Below are 18,666 nucleotides of genomic sequence, written 5' to 3'. Positions count from 1 at the left end.
AGGGGCGCCTGGGTGGCTCAGTCGGTTAAGCGACTGCCTTCGGCTCAGGTCATGATCCTGGAGTCCCGGGATCGAGTCCCGCATCGGGCTCCCGGCTCGGCGGGGAGTCTGCTTCTCCCTCTGACCCTCCTCCCTCTCATGTTCTCTGTCTCTCATTCTCTCTCTCTCAAATAAATAAATAAAATCTTTAAAAAAAAAAAAAAAACATATACTAAGGTGTTAATTTATGAAAAATGTAATGATGAAGGAGGTAGGATACTTAAGCTTGCTGATCCTCACTTTCTCTGTATTGAGCAAATTACGGTGAAAGCCAGATCCAAATTATAACGAGAAGATTGTTTGGTAAATATGGAACGGAGGCAAAAGAAATGAGTTTGGTGCTTTAAATGGCTAATGTTTCAGGCCTGATGCATCTCTTTTCACCTGAGTCACCTGTTTTACATTCTTCATGGGTTGGATTGTGTTAAAAATACACTTACAAATATCTCTTTGATGTAGAAATTGTTTCATTAATGGTAATACTGTCAATTGGGTCTCATCCTTGGAAAATATTTGCTTTTTTTTCATTTGCTGAGCCATTATGCTTATTTTACAAATTTCAGAGGATTTATTTTATTGTGGTAAAATATATGCAACAGTATTTATCATTTTAACCATTTTTAGGTGTACAGTTTGGCATTAAGTTTACTCACACTGTTGTGCAAACATCTTTACCATCCATCTACAAACCTTTTTCACTTTCCCCCACTGAAACTGTACCCATTAAACACTAATTTATTTCCCCTTCCTGCCAGCCCCTGGAAACCACCATTATGTCTCTTACTAGTCTAGGTACCTCATATAAGTGGGATCATACAATATTTGTCCTTTTGTGACTGGCTTGTTTTACACAGCAATAATGTCAAGGTTCATCCAATGTGGTAGCATGTCAATTTTTTTTTAAGTGGAATAACATCCTTGTTTGTATATACCACATTTTGTTTATCCATAGACACTTGAGTTGTTTCCACCTTCTAACTATTGTGAATAATGCTTCTATAAACATGGGTTGCACAAATACCTTTTCAAATCCCTGCTTTCACTTCTTTTGGGTATATACCCAGAACTAGGTATATTGCTGGATCATATGGTAATTATTTAATTTTTGAGGAATCGCCATACCCATATGATCTTATTTTTCAAGTGTGTGGGGTCTGTGTGTATTTTTGGCAGAGGAGGGAGAGGGTGAATCTTTTTGTTGCTCCCATATAATCCCCAGGACTGTTAAGTACCATAATAGAAACATAGGACTTGATAATTCATAGGAGGAACAAATTTCTCAAAGCAGAATCACTGTATCAGGTTTTCTATAGTAGGTGGCATACTGGTATTTTCTCAGCAATGCCAGTTATGTCATCTGGCTTCTCTGTTCCTATTTAAAAAATTACAACATGGGAGCACCTGGGTGGCTCAGTTGGTTAAGTGACTGCCTTCAGCTCAGGTCATGATCCTGGAGTCCCAGGATCGAGTCCCACATCGGGCTCCCTGCTCGGCAGGGAGTCTGCTTCTCCCTCTGACCCTCCCCCCTCTCATATGCTCTCTCTCTCTCTCATTCTCACTCTCTCAAATGAATAAATAAAATCTTTAAAAAATAAAAAATTACAACATGATGATGCATACCTATCTTCTTTTTTTTTTTAAAGACTTTATTTATTTGACAGAGAGAGAAGCACAAGCAGGGGGAGCGGGAGAAGGAGAAGCAGGCTCCCTGCTCAGCAGGGAGCCCGATGCAGGACTCGATTCCAGGACCTTGGGATCATGACCTGAGCGGGAGGCAGACACTTAACTGACTGAGCCACCCAGGCGCCCCTTATCTTCTTGATAATACACTCAACAGTTTTTTGCAAAATCTGGACATTTAAAAAAATGCTGTCGATAGAAATTTATAACTACATAATTGGCAAGTCAGAAATTTTATATACTATAAAATTCCTGTCACATTTTTTAAAGAGTTCACTCTACAGTGTTAATGATGCAGTTTCTTTACTATAGTTCTTATAATTGAGAATTTATTTTTATCAATATAATTATACAGTTAGAGTGAACATAGTGATAAACTTGGCCTATCTGCTAAACTTAGAATTATATAGAAATTTAGTGCTACAGGTTGTCACTTCCATCATCATTAGTTGATTATCAAAGGCTTGAATGAGTCAAGAAATAGAATAAATTACAATGCTGAACATAGACTCCAAATATATTTCTACTAAACTATGTTTTAATTATGAAATATTTCAGATTGTGAAAGTGTCAAGAATACTATAATCAACTTCTGTGAACGCAACACTAATTTAAGAGTAATATTATTACCCAATACAGTTGAAGCCTACCGTGTACTACATAACTCAGATATTCAGTATTCTAAATTTGAGTTTATAATTCTCATGTGTTCATTTAAAGTGAAATGAAAAATTTTAAAACCCCATATAATAAACTACCTGCTGATTCATTTTTTTAACTGGAACTGAAATTAGGGAGTAAAATAAAAACCTAAGATATTTCATAACTCTTCTTTTTGACATTAGGCAAAATAAGGGAGAGTTTATCTTTGCTATTCTCTTACCTACCTTCCTTCCCTTCCCAGTGCTACTACAAACTTCCTTTTAGATTATTTTACTTAGACCTGTCTTCCCAGTACTGAACCTGTTTACATTTCCTACAGCCACATGTAATATGCATGTAATTGTTTTGAAAATTACTCTGTCTTGTTAGAAGCGTTACAAAACTGCATTGGTCTACACTGGGTTGCTACATTTGTCTTCTTCAGGATTAGCATGAGAGCATTTTGGGGCTTATTTACTGATGACATATTAATAAAGGAGATATAATATAGGTGAAATATATTGCATGACAATTAAGTTTCAATCTAACAAGATGGGGTTCCACAGGAAAAAGAAATCTTAGACTTGGTTTAATAAATCCATTAAGTATATGAAGGGAAAGCCATCATTTAAAGGCACTACATGTTGAACAGTTGAGGTTTTAGTGACTGTAAGGTGAATCAGTGATATGTGGCTGTTAAAAGAGCTAAAATCAGACTACATTAAAAAAAAAAAAAAAGGATCCAGAACAAGAGAATTGGTACCACTGTAATGACATCACATCTTTTCACCTCTTGTAGTTAGCTCTAATACTATATAATAATAAACTGCAACTCAGAGCAGAATTACCAGGATAGTAGGAGAAATTTGAAACCATATCACATGGAAAATGGTGAAGACCCTGGTAATGTTTACTCAGTGCTATTGGTAACAGTTTAAAAGTTAAACAGTTGAAGAGTTGTGTAGAATAAGGATTAGATTTCGGCTTAATGTAAAATAAGTTATAAATTCCATTACAAAAATGCAGCCTTATAAGTCCTCCTTTATTAGCACTAACACAAAACTGAATGGAGGCATGATGGTTAATGAAAATTCAAGGTAAGGTAAGGAGTTGAAATTATATAGCCTCTAAGGTCTTTTCCAACTCTTAGCATCATAACTCCATAAGGCTAATTCATACAGATATTAGTTAAGGAGATACTGTTATGCCCCTTAGGATCTTTATAGTTTAGTAGTACTTTAGTAAAGTAGTACTTTAGTAAAGACCATAGTGCATTAAACCTAAAAATATGGTTCTATGCTTAAGGAAAAAAAGGTGGGGGGGGGTAGGTCAAAAAGACACAGAAGCCAACTTGGAAATTATGACTGGGAACTTTGACTTCCAATGGCCAAATCTGGAGAACAATTTGAACAAATTAGTAATGATAATAATGAACTATAAACCAAAGAATATCTGTATGTCCAAAATAATGATTGAATGAATAAATGGAGAAGAAAAAAAATCTTCCTTACAGAATTCCAATAAATAAATGTGGAAGGAATAGGGAACTAGAAAACCACCATGGAACTCCACAGTACTAATTGTTGCAGGGAAAATTCACCAATGAATGCTAAAATTAGTGGCACTTATGAACTCATGGCATATTTAGAGACCGCCACTGTTTCCTGATTTGAAATTAGGAGCAACTACAGCACAGCAATTAGTTTTAACCCAAATAATAGTCATTATAGATTTTGTTAAAAAAAAAAAAAAGTTTTTTTCACATTAAACAATACAAACTTGTGAAACTGGGAAGTTTCCATATTTAATACAACCATTCACCCAGGTGTTAAGACCAAAAAAGCATACACCAAATTTGACCACTTCTTAACCACTTCATCACAGCCATTTTCCTAGTCTGAACTACCTCTTGCCTGTAGTAGTTTCCCAACTATTCTTCCTGCTTCCTATTCCTTTACACTTTATTCTCAACATTAGCCTTTAATCTCCTATGTAAAACTATCCAATGGCTTTGTTAGAAGCTTAGAAGAAAATTTGCTTATTACCTTGGCCAATAGAACCCTAAATGATCTAACCCTTTCTATTTCTCTGACCTCATTTTTTACCATTCTCATCCTCCTTTATTACTCCTTTCTAGTCTAAAAATCACCTTAGGAACATTAGGGAAGGCTTTCTGAGGTAGCTTCTCCTTTCACCTGCTTAATTTTTTTTTCCATGGCATTTATCACTACATGAAATAATATGTTTTGACTCATTTATTATCTGTTCTCCAATTTGAATGTAAGCTTGTAAGGGAAAAGATTTTGTCTGTCTTACTTACAAACTATAGCCACAATACCTACACTAGACTGGGCCCTCAAATATCTATTGAATAAATATTTTTAAAATATTGAAGGGTGACAAGTGGGGAAAAAAGCAGAAGGCCTGTATTAACAGAAGCAGATTTCTATCTCTGAAGTCTGTGCAAAAATATAAGCCTTTAAAATGAAGAAAAGCAAAGGAACATTTTTAACTATCGTAATTTTACAAATTCAGTTGCTTAAAAAAACCTTGAAAAATAAATGTGACATTGCTGACTGAATTTGGAGATTATTTGTAATAATCTTATGTGAAAGAAAAGTTTTATTCAAGTATAGATTACTGGTTTAAAAATACATGGGAAAAGGCAAACATACAAAAGCATTATCATACAACTGATTTCTAAACTCAGTACTTCTGAAATACAAAACAATGATCATTACCCCCCGAAAGTCAGTTTATTGAATGAAACAAATTGATTTTTCAGTTGGTCTGTAACTCTTTTCACTCGGTTTTGTTTACAAATATTACTGGATTTTTCAGTTTCATCCCGTATCAGAACTTTGTTTTTGACATGTTTCCTTCTCAAAGTAGTTATTTCTTGCAATTAATGCCACAAGATTTCAATATGGTTGCTGTTTTGGAAACAGTTACCACTTTGGCTTAATCTACAGTAAGATCCATGTATTGAAAGGCAAAACATTAATGGGCAAAATATGGGGATTGAGAGCAGGGGGTGTAAGAAAAGGCAGTGTTGTCTTTTACTGCAATCCCGCTAAAGAAGACTCCATTATTTACTTTGGTACTACTGCTACAGAAGCAGTTTCTGCCAGACCACAGGTTGGCTAAAATAGTTGTCCATTTTATGTTTCCTTTTCTAAACAATAGCAGACTTTAACAATTAGATTATCAACCAAATAAGCAGACAGCTTTAAATTACCATATATTTTAACTGTGTGAAATAAATTATTTTCTTAATTGGATTAGCAGCCTTGTGTCTGGAAAGGCAGCAAAACCCACTCTGCTCCAAAATTAGAAGGCTGACTCAGAGGCTGTTTATAAGATGCCTGGCTGTCTTATCACCAGTCATGAAGGTGGACTTTCATGAACTCAGTAACTTAATAAATGTAAAAATGACTTCATCCTTCAATACAATGTTGAGCCAGCAAAACCAAAAATGCACAATCATAAAGTAGGGATTGCTTTGTATAAAACAAGAGGGAAATATCCTCTTATATACCATAAAAGGAACACATATGGTAATAAAAATGATCTATAATAAACTTGTAAAGAGATGATTCTGGTTTACATGTATGTCTGCTTAAACATACTGACTGGAAATTTTCTTCTCCTAACATAATGCCCACTTATTATAAGCCAAGCTGGTCTTGGTGTCTTGTAAATCTCTTATTTCCTTGGATTTATCTACTACTATACCCTCACTTTACAGCCATTTAACTTATAAGCTGGGCCTGCCCAGCCTGCCTATAAAGCCTCTCTTCAGAAAGATACCACATGCATTACACAGAGGCATCTTCTAGTAAGTATCTGCACTTCAAAACAGCCTATGAAGAACCAGCAACTGGCCCTCCAATGTAAATACTTCTCATTTCACATTATCATGGAAACAGTGCAGTTTACTAACCACTCCTTTCTTACAGAAAACTCAGTAGCTGTAAAAATTTTGTTCCATTCCAAAACACTTCAATACTTATTAATTCCAAAGATCCGAACACCATGTAGCTGTGGCATTTTAGGAATTAGCACACTCAGGAGAGAAGCTGTGTTTAGGATGAAGTGAGTTGGATCATACTTCGTATAGAAACTTGCCAGAAAATATCTGCAGAAATAAAAATTAAAAACATATATAACATGTAAAATTTGTAAAAAATTTAAAGGTAAAAAAGGCCACTGAAACATAAACACCTAAAAGCAGATTCACTTTTGAGCACTAAAATAAGAGTTTTACAGTTTGGGGCCTAAATTAATTTGGGATTTAAAAATTTATTTAACGGAAGCATATATGCACATTTTGCATTTCTGCAATTATGTTAAATGCATTTAAAAGAATGTGCTTGCAGGGCACTGGGTGGCACAGTTGGCTGAGCATCCAGCTCTCAGTTTTGGCTCAGGTCATGATCTCAGTGTTGTGAGATCAAGCCCTGCATCGGGCTCAGCGCTCAGCATGGAGTCTGCTTGGGATTCTCTCTCCCTCTCTCTCTGCCCCTCCTGCTCATGATCTTTCTCTCTCCCCCTCTCCAAAATAAATAAATCTTTAAAAAAAAAATGTGTTTGCTACTTAGTATCCTTTAAAACATAAGTCTTTCAAACTAGGGTTCGTATATTCTCTGAAATTTCAGGTATAGTTTTGTATTTATGTGTATGTTTCTGAAGAGAAGATCCAGATCCAAAGCATCTATCATATTCTCAAAGGGTTTTGTGACCCACCAAAAGGTTAAAAACTACTGCTATACGAAATAAGTCATTCAGAGAAAGACAAGTATCACATGATCTCACTGATATGAGGAATTCTTAATCTTAGGAAACAAACTGAAGGTTGCTGGAGTGGTGGGGGGTGGGAGGGATGGGGTGTCTGGGTGATGGACATTGGGGAGGGTATGTGCTATGGTGAGTGCTATGAATTGTGTAAGACTGATGAATCACAGACCTATACCTCTGAAGCAAATAATACATTATAGTTTAAAAAAAAAGAAAAAAAAAGAAGATAGTAGGAAGGGAAAAATGAAGGGGGGCAAATCGGAGGGGGAGACGAACCATGAGACTATGGACTTTGAGAAACAAACTGAGGGTTTTAGAGGGGAGGGTGGTGGGGGATGGGTTAGCCTGGTGATGGGTATTAAGGAAGGCACGTATTGAATGGAGCACTGGGTGTTATACGCAATGAGTCATGGAACACTACATCAAAAACTAATGATGTAATGAATGGTGACTAACATGACAAAATAAAATTAAAAAAAAACAACTACTGCTATAAAGTTGTGAAAATGGGGTATTAGTGCAATTCTGTATCTTTGAAAGAAAACAAATACTTGATTGCCCTTTTGATGTTCTCATTTCCATATTGTAGCTGAACAGATGGACAACCAGTTTAACTGGAAAACTGAAAGACACTGTTGTAAATTTCCAACTACTCTGCTGTAATTGAACATATGTACACATTCAAAGACATTCAACATCTGATAATTTGTTTTGACAAGCCTAAGCTACCTTTAGGACCATAAATCATCAAGTGAGAATTGTCTAGTTTTTACCCAAGGGTACATCAGAGTGCAGACACATCATCTGGCCACTGAGAGTATCCTAATATAGACAGGATGTAAAGACTAAAACATCATACTTTACTTGATCATAACTAAGAGGTTAGTCTGCATATGGGTGTTTGTCTAATTAGTACTGTTAAGAGTCAGGAAAGTATCCTAATAGCCTTTCATCTAAGTACTGTCATTCATTTCTAATAAGGGGAGAAAAGCGTCTTGTGTAATATGGTTAGAAAAGAACAGCTATTTTCAGGTATGACTAAAAACATCACAGAGAGCTATATATATCATTTTCAGAATCATCTAAACGGAGGAATTCTGTAATTTTCCACCTATTTCACAATCTATAATCAGAAAATACTTCTGAAGAATAAACCATATTCTTCAATCTTTTATCTAAATCCTTTCTTCCAACTTTCATATACCTGAAGACTGTTTTTATACTTCCTTCACTGAACAAAATAGGATACCACTTGCATTTAGTAAGCTCACTTGATTTCCCATAATCATTATGGGCTTAATGTATAACCTGATATGTTGGAAATAGTAGATCTTCTTGGAATTGCTTCTCGTCATACTGTAACATATGTCCCCTTTATGTCTTTTAATAAAAACTAACTTTATGTGTAAATTATACGAAAATTACTTGGTTCTTACAAAACCTTGACAACCCTCCAAGGGGATGCAAAACCAAAGTGGGAATTGTGTAATTGCCAGTTGCCAAATTTCCATTTGCCAATTTCCAGTTGTCAAAGGGTATACTGGAAAGAGACCTGTATTGAAGTTTAGGATTTCATCTGGGCTCTGGACTCTAGCTAGATGCAAGATCTGAAATAAGGTAATGCATTTGAGCCTAGTTCTTTATCTAAAAATTTGGGATAACATTGCATGCCCCACCTACCTGACAAATGATGATCAAATAAGAAAATGTGAAAGCACTCTGAAAAGTATCAATATTATATAGATGACTTTAATGTTGTTTCTTCAGTTATATAAGGAATTTAATCACAGAATATTTGAAATCATACCTGTGGGTCTAAAATATATTTTTAGAAATATGGATGTTGTACACAGGTACATCTTAGTTGACAATTTTGTGACAGCTCTTATTGATAATTCAGTATAAATTTCAGCTTTTTACATTAATTATAATGCAATCCTCAACATTTTATAGATGAGGAAACTGAGGCTTTCAAAGAAATGGCCAAAAGTCACCCAGCTAGAAAGCAGTAGAGCTAAAATCCAAATTTAGGGCTGTTTGTATAACTATTGTTCCTGTTATTGCACTTACCTTTGCTATATCATACAAATCATTTATCTCTTGATGTTAATTTTATATGGGGCTGGAATAAAAATTTAAAAAATTTCCTCAAAGTGCTATCAATATAAGAAAAAAGAAACCTATCACTTTATGATCAATTTATTCTTTTCATTTTAAAATGCCTTCCTTTCTCTGCACATCTATCTAAAATCTACCTTCCCCTAAATCCCAGTTTAAGGAATCCTAATGCCTCCAAGAAGTCTTTCCAGTTACTCCAGACTGCACTGATTTTATCACGGATGCATTACTATATACAAGCTATGTGGTATACAGTGTTTGATCAAGATATACATAAAACATCCATTATATGCATACAACTATACTGAGTGTGGAATTCAAAGCAATCTATACACTTAGAAATTCTTTGCACAAACAAATCATTTATAATAACAGATAATACAAAATGACATAAATAAGGGATATGTAACAACTACTAAAGGAGTTCAAAACAGGTCATTATTACTTAAGGTTGGGTGCTAAGGAAAAGACCTTATTGAGGAGGTAGGATTTAAATCTTGAAAGAAGGATAAATTAAGAAAGAAGGTATTTTGGGTAGGAGACATGATTTGAACAAAGGCATAGAACTAGGACTACACATGAAGTTTTCAAGAAATGCTGCTTAGAAGAGCTTGACCACATGGAAGTTGGATGGGGTAAAATATTCACATAAAGGAAAAATGAGGTAGGAACCATTTTGTGAAGGGTCCTGAATATCAGGTAATAGGAGGTAATTTAAGGTTAAATGCTTTACAAATAGATATTATCTCATTTATTTCTTACGCCATCATACTGAGCTATGTACTACTGGCTAGAATTTCATTATGAGCAAACCAAGCAGGTTGAGTGATAAACACAGGATTCAACCCAGGTCTGTTCTACGATGAAAGCCTAACTTCTCTTGTCTATAAACTATACAGCAGTCTCTCCCAAGGAGTTTGAACATCTAAATTGGTGTGTGGGGGGGGGGAAATGGTCAATGAAATTCATCTGAAATCATCCAAATCCTTGTTTAGGGAGATTAATCTGATGGTGGAATACAGAATAAGATTATGCATTTATCTTTCTTGTAAGCAACTTAAGGATATGAACTAGAATATATTTGACCTGTATATCCTAGAATGTCTAAACATACTGATGGGCACACTATGTTGTCTCTATATATTACTGACTGAGATAAAAAACGGTTTATTACCAGCCTGTTAAAGACTCTGCCTGTATTTCATGCTCTGTGGTAGCTATTCATTGGTAGAGGTTTCAACAAATATGCTGTTTCTAACTGAAATTCAACCTAATAAAAGGACAGCTCCCTCTTATCCAATCTTCTTCATACCTAAAAAATTTCCACCACTTACAGAATTATTGGAGAAATTGTAAAAAACTTCCGTGAAGATGTAAACTGTACTCCATAGTCCAGTTGTTCCCAATGAGTTAGGAGCCTTGCTTTACCCTGGTCAGGAGTTTCAAAAGGTGTTCCTTTTACTGCATGCAAAAATACATACATCCCCTGGAAAACAAGCAAGGAGATATATAATCAATATCAAATATAAAATTCATACTTGTCAGCAAGCATTAAGATAGTTCCAGACTGCTTATGACAGTATGGGTGATTCAACTTAACAGCTCAAATTTTAAGCTTTCGTATTATTTGTGAAAGGCTGTGGCCAGTTTCTTCAGAGTAAAATAAAACTTCCAGAGGCATATGAATATTATTTGGTGAAAACCAGTAAAAGATCAACTGAAAGTAACCTGTTTTCATCTCCTACTAAATTGAAAATACACAAAAAAATAACATCAGGATTGCTTTATATCATTATATTTAGATTTTCTAATACCTTTCCTATTAGGAAACAGGATTGTCTTTTTTTTAATTTTACTTTATTTATTTGACAGAGAGATAGAGCCAAAGAGCACAAGCAGGGGAAGTGGCAGAGGGAGGAGAAGCAGGCTCCCCACTAAGCAGGGGGCCCACCGTGGGGCTCGATCCCAGGACCCTGGGATCATGACCTGAGCTAAAGGCAATAGCTTAACCAAATGGGCCACCCAGGCCCCCAGGAAACAGGAGTATCTTATCCCTGATGTATAGGAATATTTAGTGTCATATTACTAAATCCGATGATACTTACAAAATGATAAAAACATACATTCATAAATAATAATAAAATTTCTGCATCAGGGGAAAATGGTTTTGAAAATCTTTATTAAGACTGTCTCTGTCTCAACAGTTCTAACACAACAAAGATGGTTACATAGTAGATCTAATGTTCAACTCAATTTGCTTTTAAAATCACAACTGTGCCCCAATAGTGTTTATTTTGAAGTTAGTTTTTAAGAAGATTTACTTATTTATTTGGGGGGGGGGCAGAAGGAGAGGGAGAAAAGCCAGATGCAGGGCTCAATCCCTGGACCCCGAAATCATGACCTGAGCTAAAATCAAGAGTCAGATGCTTAATTGACTAAGCCATCCAGGTGGCCCTGAAGTTATTTTTTTTGAAAGTAAAAAAACATTATTAAATCCATTCTGTCTAGGGATATGTTTGAACATCTAATTTTGTGATTAGGAAAAAAAACCAATATATATTAGATTTTGTTTCCTTGAGATTATTATTCTATTTAGATCACTGGTAGTACTTCATTGCAGGATCACTGTCTGAGGCACCAGTAACAGAATATTCTTGCCTAAACATTATCATCAGTCTTTCCTCCTAGAAGTCACAAGGAGGTGTCATTTTTGCTTCTCCAACTTTTAATCAATATATGGAAAAAAGAAGAAAAATTAGTGATTTGAAATTTTATATTACTAACTAGGTTAAGAGAGCCATTCTTTTCAAAGCTGAGTCTACTTTCTAGTTATTCCATTAGGCAATTCAAAAGTTGTTTAGCCACAATAACACCAAAGCTATATAGCAATAGACTCATGTTCAATTGGATTTAACTCAAAAAGCATTTAATAAGTGGCTTATATGTACAGGACACAGGACATGTATGCCCACATGAAATCGAGTAAGAAATGTTCACAGCCTTGAAAAAAACTCAATCTTCTAAGAGATGGTAAGAAAAAAAAAAAAAGATATGCATAAGCAACTAGAATGTAGGGCAGAAACTGCTATCAAAGGTACAGAGCATACAGCCAATGCAGAAGAGGGAAAGGTTCTTTGTCGCTGAGGCAAAAGCTGTGATGCTATCTTGTCAACTATCTCATTCTTGAAGGTTCAGCTCAAATGACAACTCCTTAGTGAAGGCTCCCTCATTAGTAGTAGCCTATGTGCTTGTATAGAATTTTATTGAAAATACTTTTATTTATAGCACAATATATTTTGTTAGACTTTTTGACATGTTTGTTCTCCCATTAGCCTGAATACTTCAGGAACAAGGGCTGGTACACAGCAAGTATTAGATATTAAGCCAAGACGACACTAAGCTAAGGAATGTTTATTCTGTGAGCACAAGGACACCATTTTCACATGGACTTTACAGGAGGCAATTAAAACAGAAATTGTATGCTTTTAAATTCTGAGGAGTATAGGATCCAAAAAAATTCAGAATCTCTAACCCATGCATGTATTAGAATCATCAAAGAGAAATACAATCCTCTCATTATTTCCTTCAAACTACATGCATCACCAGTGTTTAGAATATTCAAACATAATATCTTATACATCCTTTTCACAAACAGAATAAAATCTTACTGACCATATATCTTCTATCCCATTATTTTTAATAGTTATTCTATAAAATTTAGTGATGGAGGATTTATACCCAAATCAAAAAAATTGGGGAAAAAATATGTAGCTCATGGTTAGCCATTAATATTTACTGGCGCAAAATGCAGAAAGTCCTCATTCATTTTAAAAGCTAGGCTAAGAATTTTGTGAAATATTAATACCTCTAAAAGTGAATTATAGCCACTGTAAAAATGAATAAAAACAATCACTGTAGGTTTCTACTATATGGTTCAGAAAGGCAAAGACAGTATTTTTTCTAACCATGGATAACAACTAGGTCTATTTTCCCATTTAAAAGCGTTCAGTACATATTTCACATTTTATTGGTTTAATGTAGTCTGTCTTCAAAAGAAACTAAATTTGGAGTCATGTTAATTGCTACATCAATGGCTGGTAGTTAGGGTTTTAGTGTGGTGAACTAGTAAGTCAGAAGTTCGCTTTCCTTATGCTTTGTCCACACCCATATACTGTGCTTCAAAATCTCAGTCAACTAACTTGAAAACATCTAGGCAAGGGGAGGGGGTTACTTCTAAGTACATTTAATACATGTGCCATTGGAGAAGGGAAAATTATATGACAATACAGACTAATTTAGCAAACATTTACATAGGTCTTTAGAGATATGGGAAATAAAGAGACAAATTCCTAATTATAAAACTATGATAAATACACTTAAAAGAATGCAGCATGGGAGTTTTGTAGCTTCCTGGAGAAGGAGATATTTGAGTAGTTTTCCTGGACAAGTCGGAATCAGCCCAGCAGAGGAGGAGGGTGGGGGAGGGTATTAAAACAGTGGAAAAAGAGCCTAAGCCAAAGCAAAAAGGTGAGAACAAGATAATTTTCATTATTGTTAAAGCAATACTCATGTTTGGAGATGGGATGAGATAAGATTGAGTCCTTTTCTTGCTTCTGTACTGTTATCAACTGGTCTTATATGCCACATAAGGAACTTGTTATTTTACTATGCATATAATAAGGAATCACAGAAGGACTTAGAGCATGACTTGAGCATATATGCATTTTGAAAATAACTCTCTGCCAAGTTGGAATGGAGGACGGTAGAGGAACATCAAGGACACCCACCTGAGGAAAAAAATAAGGGCACCAATTATAGCAGTGCCAGTGGGGATCAAGTTGAGAGACAGTAAAGCAGTAAAACAGGGCTTTAACTAAATGGATATGGAATACAGAGGAAAAGGAGTTAATCTAAGACTAGAGTGACCATATATACTAGCTAGTATGAATGGTCCTGATTTACACCTATTTTCTTGGAGTAGTTATTACTAGAGCTCCCTTTTACTCTCAGAACAGTCTCAGTTTGGATAATTCATTACATGAATCACTTCACCTTTGACATTCAGCTATCTGGCTTGCCTTACTGGGCAGACAGTGGTGCCTTTAGATTAGATCAGGAACAAAGCCAGAGGAACAGGGTGAGTGGTAAGGGACAGATCAGGAATGAGTTTAATTTATAATTGTTTGGCTTAAGGTACAAGGTGATCTGCCAATTTTAATATGAGCATCATCATTCTACAGGTAGAAACTGAAAATACAGATAGATGAAGTAATCTTGATAGAATACACAGAATAAAAAGAGATGAAGAAAAGAACCTTGGGGACAGCAATATTTAGGAGAGGAAAACAGAAGGAAGAATGTGCAAGAAAGAGAAAAGGAAAAATTAGAAATATATCTAGGAAAAAGTGATCTCATGGAAGCCAAAGAAAAGGAATTCTGGTAAGAGGGATATAACTCTTGTCAAATATTTCAGAGAAGTCACTACTTAAAAATAGCCCTACCGGGCGCCTGGGTGGCTCAGTTGGTTAAGTGACTGCCTTCGGCTCAGGTCATGATCCTGGAGTCCCTGGATAGAGTTCCGCATCGGGCTCCCTGCTCGGCAGGGAGTCTGCTTCTCCCTCTGACCCTCCCCCCTCTCATGTGCTCTCTCTCATTCTCTCTCTCTCAAATAAATAAATAAAATCTTTAAAAAAAAAAAAAAAATAGCCCTACCAAAGTCCATCACATAAAATGGACTAAGTGGACATTCATTTATTTTTACCACCACATTATCCTTGTCCTCCTCCAATCATACTCTTCAGAAAATAGGAAATAAATAATATTAATTAAAAAAATCTATTTCTCCTACATTTTCCTGCCTTAATGGTCCAAGTTCTTCATTTTCTGGATACCTTTAAACAAATACATAATTAATGTGGATTCAATTAAAAGTCTCAACTAATGGATTTCTCCCCTTTTATTCTGCTTTCATAGACTGTTAAAGATAAGAAAGGTCACTATCGGGGTTTTTTTTAAACATTTTCCAGGGCTGCATAATATGATCAGTACAATCAACTGAACCTCTGTGGGATACTTGGCAGAACTATCCTATAATACAGAAGAACCACAGTCAACATGAAAAAGCTAAGGCACCATAAGACCCTCAATCACGTAAGATATGATTAAGCTCAAAATTTCTATACTGAAGGAGAGTATATGTATACAATTCAGAAAGGATTGAAGTTTAACAAGGATTGAAATCAATGATGGTTATTAATCTCCAGTTAATCAAAAACCATTACTTCTGAAGCATTCTGGTTAATCAATATATTAGTAGCCTGAATTACAGTGTCTTGTAATTTTTGCTAAAATGACCTATTTTCTAGATTCCATAAAACCATAGAGGAAAAAAAAGATCTTACTTAGAAAAAGGGCCCAATGTTTAAATATAAAGTATTAATAGAAAAAATATAATCTTATCCCAGATTAGAATTCTTCAAAATTGTCACATATATTAAAAATCACTAAATTGTACACTTTTAAGTCAGCGAATTTTATATAATTATGAATTATATCTCAAACTGTTAAACTAAATCATGTTTTTCTTCTTTATAGCATAAAGCTTTAAGCTTTTTAAAAAAAATTATTTAAATACACAACATAAAATGTACCATTTTAACCACTTTTAAGTGTACAATTCAGTGGTATTAAGTATATTCACATGTGGATGAACACTTGGGTTCATTAAGTACATTCACACTGTTATGCAACCATCACCACCAACCAACTCTACAACTCTTTTCATCTTACAAAACTGAAACTGTACTCATTAAACAGCAACTCCCTACTTCTTCCTCCCTCAGTCCCTGACAAGCACTAAACCTTAGGCTTATAAGTGCTTAGTATAAAGTAAAATTCTTACCAGATTATGTATAACATTTGTTAAGGTCCAAGCAACAGGAACACTGAAGAAGGGAATACTGAGTAGGACAATATGAAGCAAGCCAACTCCTAATGCATATGTCAGCCACATACCCCGGCTATTCATTACACGGGTATTTGGATTCACCTCACTGTGGGCAACTCCAACATTCATGTTTGCTCTGTAGGAAAGCAATGAAATGAATCAACAATGATATAACTGGAAACCTAAACACTCTTTACTCTGACATGACAAAATAAGTGTTACTAGGATCATTTTTCTCTAGTTGTTCTGAAATAGAACAAACACATCCACCAAAATATGCTATTTGCAGATGCCAATGAAGGCAGTAAATAATTCTTAACATCTGACTTCATGGTAAGACAAACAAGACTTATTTTTATGGCTCTTATTGAAAAAATTAAAATCCCTTTCCTAAAGCTTGTCTTCTATCATGTTGGTTTTACTAAATGAAATAATGGACAGGAAAACTCAAACGGAAAGAGAAAACCTACACTTTCTTATATCATGAAACCAAAGTGAAAGCTCAGGAGCTAAATGTACAAAATAAAACTAATATAAAAAAGCAAAGCTACAGCATTATTTATAATAGCCAAGATATGGAAGCAACCCAAGTGTTCACCCACATGTGAATGAATAAAGATGTGTGTGTGTGTGTATGCATATGTATGTATACTAGAGTATTACTTAGCCATAAAAAAGAATGCAATCTTGTCATCTGCAACAACATGGATGGACCTAGAGGATATAATGCTAAGTGAAATAAGTCAGAGAAAGACAAATACCATATGATTGCACTTATATATGGAATTTAAGAATCAAAACAAAGCAAAAAAGAGACCAAAAAACACTCTTAAATACAGAGCACAAACTGGTGGTTGTTGCCAGAGGGGGGGGTTGGTGGGGGGGATGGGTGAAATAAAGGGGATTAAGAGTACACTTATCTTGATGAGCACTGAGAAATGTATAGAATTGTTAAATTATATTGTACACCTGACACTAATATAAGTTTAATTATACTTGAATTAAAGACAAAAAAAGGCAACGTGGATCCACCCAGTCTATTCTGAGTAGCCAGATTCTTGTATCTAATGTAATGTTTCCAAAGAGTGGTCAGGTTCAAATCACTTCTTTTTAAATACTGAACCTGGGAGGAACATAATGTGGCGAAAAATTTACATAGTCCAGGGATAAGGTTTGTTTCTCAATCTCATGATACAATAAGGTTAAAACAATGAGTCTTTCCTCCTTTAACTCTTCAACTCCCCTAAAATTTTCGGGTTTTTTTTTTTCTTTTTCTAAGTTTTTCCCTTTATTGCATTCAAAATGAGCACCAAAGGAAGAAAGGATATTAGTTCCCAGTTATTTTAAGGCTGACGTTTCCTTGGTTCTAAGAATCCCTCGAACAAAGTACAGCTGTCCTGAAGAATACCTATCATCCCCAGTAAAAACCAACCAGTGAGACTGAAAGGGGGGTGGCATGGTTAGAGTATATTTGGAACAGGTCTGATTTATTAGTATATGAACCCTCCCTATTATGGAGTTGGCATTAAAAGAGTAATTTCTCATAAACCCATCCAACAAGTGTTTCCGGAGTAAAATGTCGCATTCTCTCTCCAAAAATCTACGGAACACGCATCAAGGCTTATGATGAGGAAAGCTGGTTACACTAACAAGACACAAATGTCTCAAGTTAACGTGTGCAAAGATTTCTTCTAATTTAAGTATCTATTTTACATCATACATTCTTTTCATTAAGCTATAGGTTATACTTAGAAGATGCCAAAACTCAAGATACTTTTCCCATTTCCCACAGAATGGAAAGAAAAAAATAAAGCTCGAAAGAGGCTCAAAATTTCTATCTGAGCTGGAAGGCAAAGCTGGTGTGGTACTGACCCTACCCCAGTTCAGAAAACCTTCCCAAGGAGTCTGCCGCGCCACTTCAGGACTGGCAAACAATGACTTCCGACTGTGAAGAGCCTCTCGGCTCTGCCTAGGCGAGAGTCTCGAGGACGGCGACCGGTCCTCTTGGGGACTTCCTCGCGAGCCAGAAAATCACGGGCAGCCCCTACCGCCGCAGCGCCCCCCCACTCGCCCCTTCCCTCTCGGAGCTGCACATCCCACCAGTACCAGGGCAAGACGACGAGGATTTGGGGGCAAGCCTCGGGGGCCACTTGGTCCGCACCAGCAGAGCGGGAGCCGCGGACGCAGCCGTAGTCCACTTTTTCCCCTCAAGCCTACCCTGGCCCGCCAACAGTGCCTTACCACCGCAGACAGCAGCACATCCCCTACAGACGTTCATGCCCACTCACCCGCCGCCCCACTCCCGGCGGCCAGCTCGGAACACAACCAACTCCGCGGCGACGGCGTCTCTTCAAGGCCGAACGCCTAACATCAGCCTCAGAACAGCGCAGCGCAGTTTGCGGAAGCGTTCAGAGCCGAACGCGCCGCCAGGGCATTGGCTGCGG

The 18,666-nt window shown here is 36.0% G+C and overlaps 1 protein-coding gene across 4 annotated transcripts in view; it reads right to left on the bottom strand.

Annotated features, from left to right (window-relative positions):
- ORMDL1 (ORMDL sphingolipid biosynthesis regulator 1) overlaps positions 1 to 18,662 on the bottom strand; it is a 22,456-nt gene extending 3,794 nt beyond the window's left edge. The window contains exons 1-5 of one of the 4 annotated variants that reach the window (XR_014143464.1): positions 18,511 to 18,662; positions 16,178 to 16,358; positions 10,611 to 10,762; positions 8,839 to 8,965; positions 6,362 to 6,499 (exon numbers count right to left, since the gene is read on the bottom strand). Coding sequence is in view for 3 of the 4 variants with exons in the window: in XM_006726956.3 (XP_006727019.1) it covers positions 6,364 to 6,499; positions 10,611 to 10,762; positions 16,178 to 16,351 (462 nt within the window). In the remaining variant the exon portion in view is untranslated. Of the gene's footprint in view, positions 1 to 4,950; positions 6,500 to 8,838; positions 8,966 to 10,610; positions 10,763 to 16,177; positions 16,359 to 18,328; positions 18,458 to 18,510 lie in introns of those variants that run through there. The other 3 variants (XM_006726956.3, XM_081813992.1, XM_031037419.2) reach the window with 3 other exon arrangements.
- Between the last annotated feature and the right edge of the window lie 4 nt (positions 18,663 to 18,666).

Source organism: Leptonychotes weddellii, chromosome 3, assembly GCF_054177405.1.
Source record: "Leptonychotes weddellii isolate Sample4059 chromosome 3, ASM5417740v2, whole genome shotgun sequence".
NCBI classification, from domain to species: Eukaryota; Metazoa; Chordata; class Mammalia; order Carnivora; family Phocidae; genus Leptonychotes; species Leptonychotes weddellii.
The sequence above is the reverse complement of the archived record's forward strand: the minus strand, read 5'-3'. Positions and strand labels throughout refer to the sequence as shown.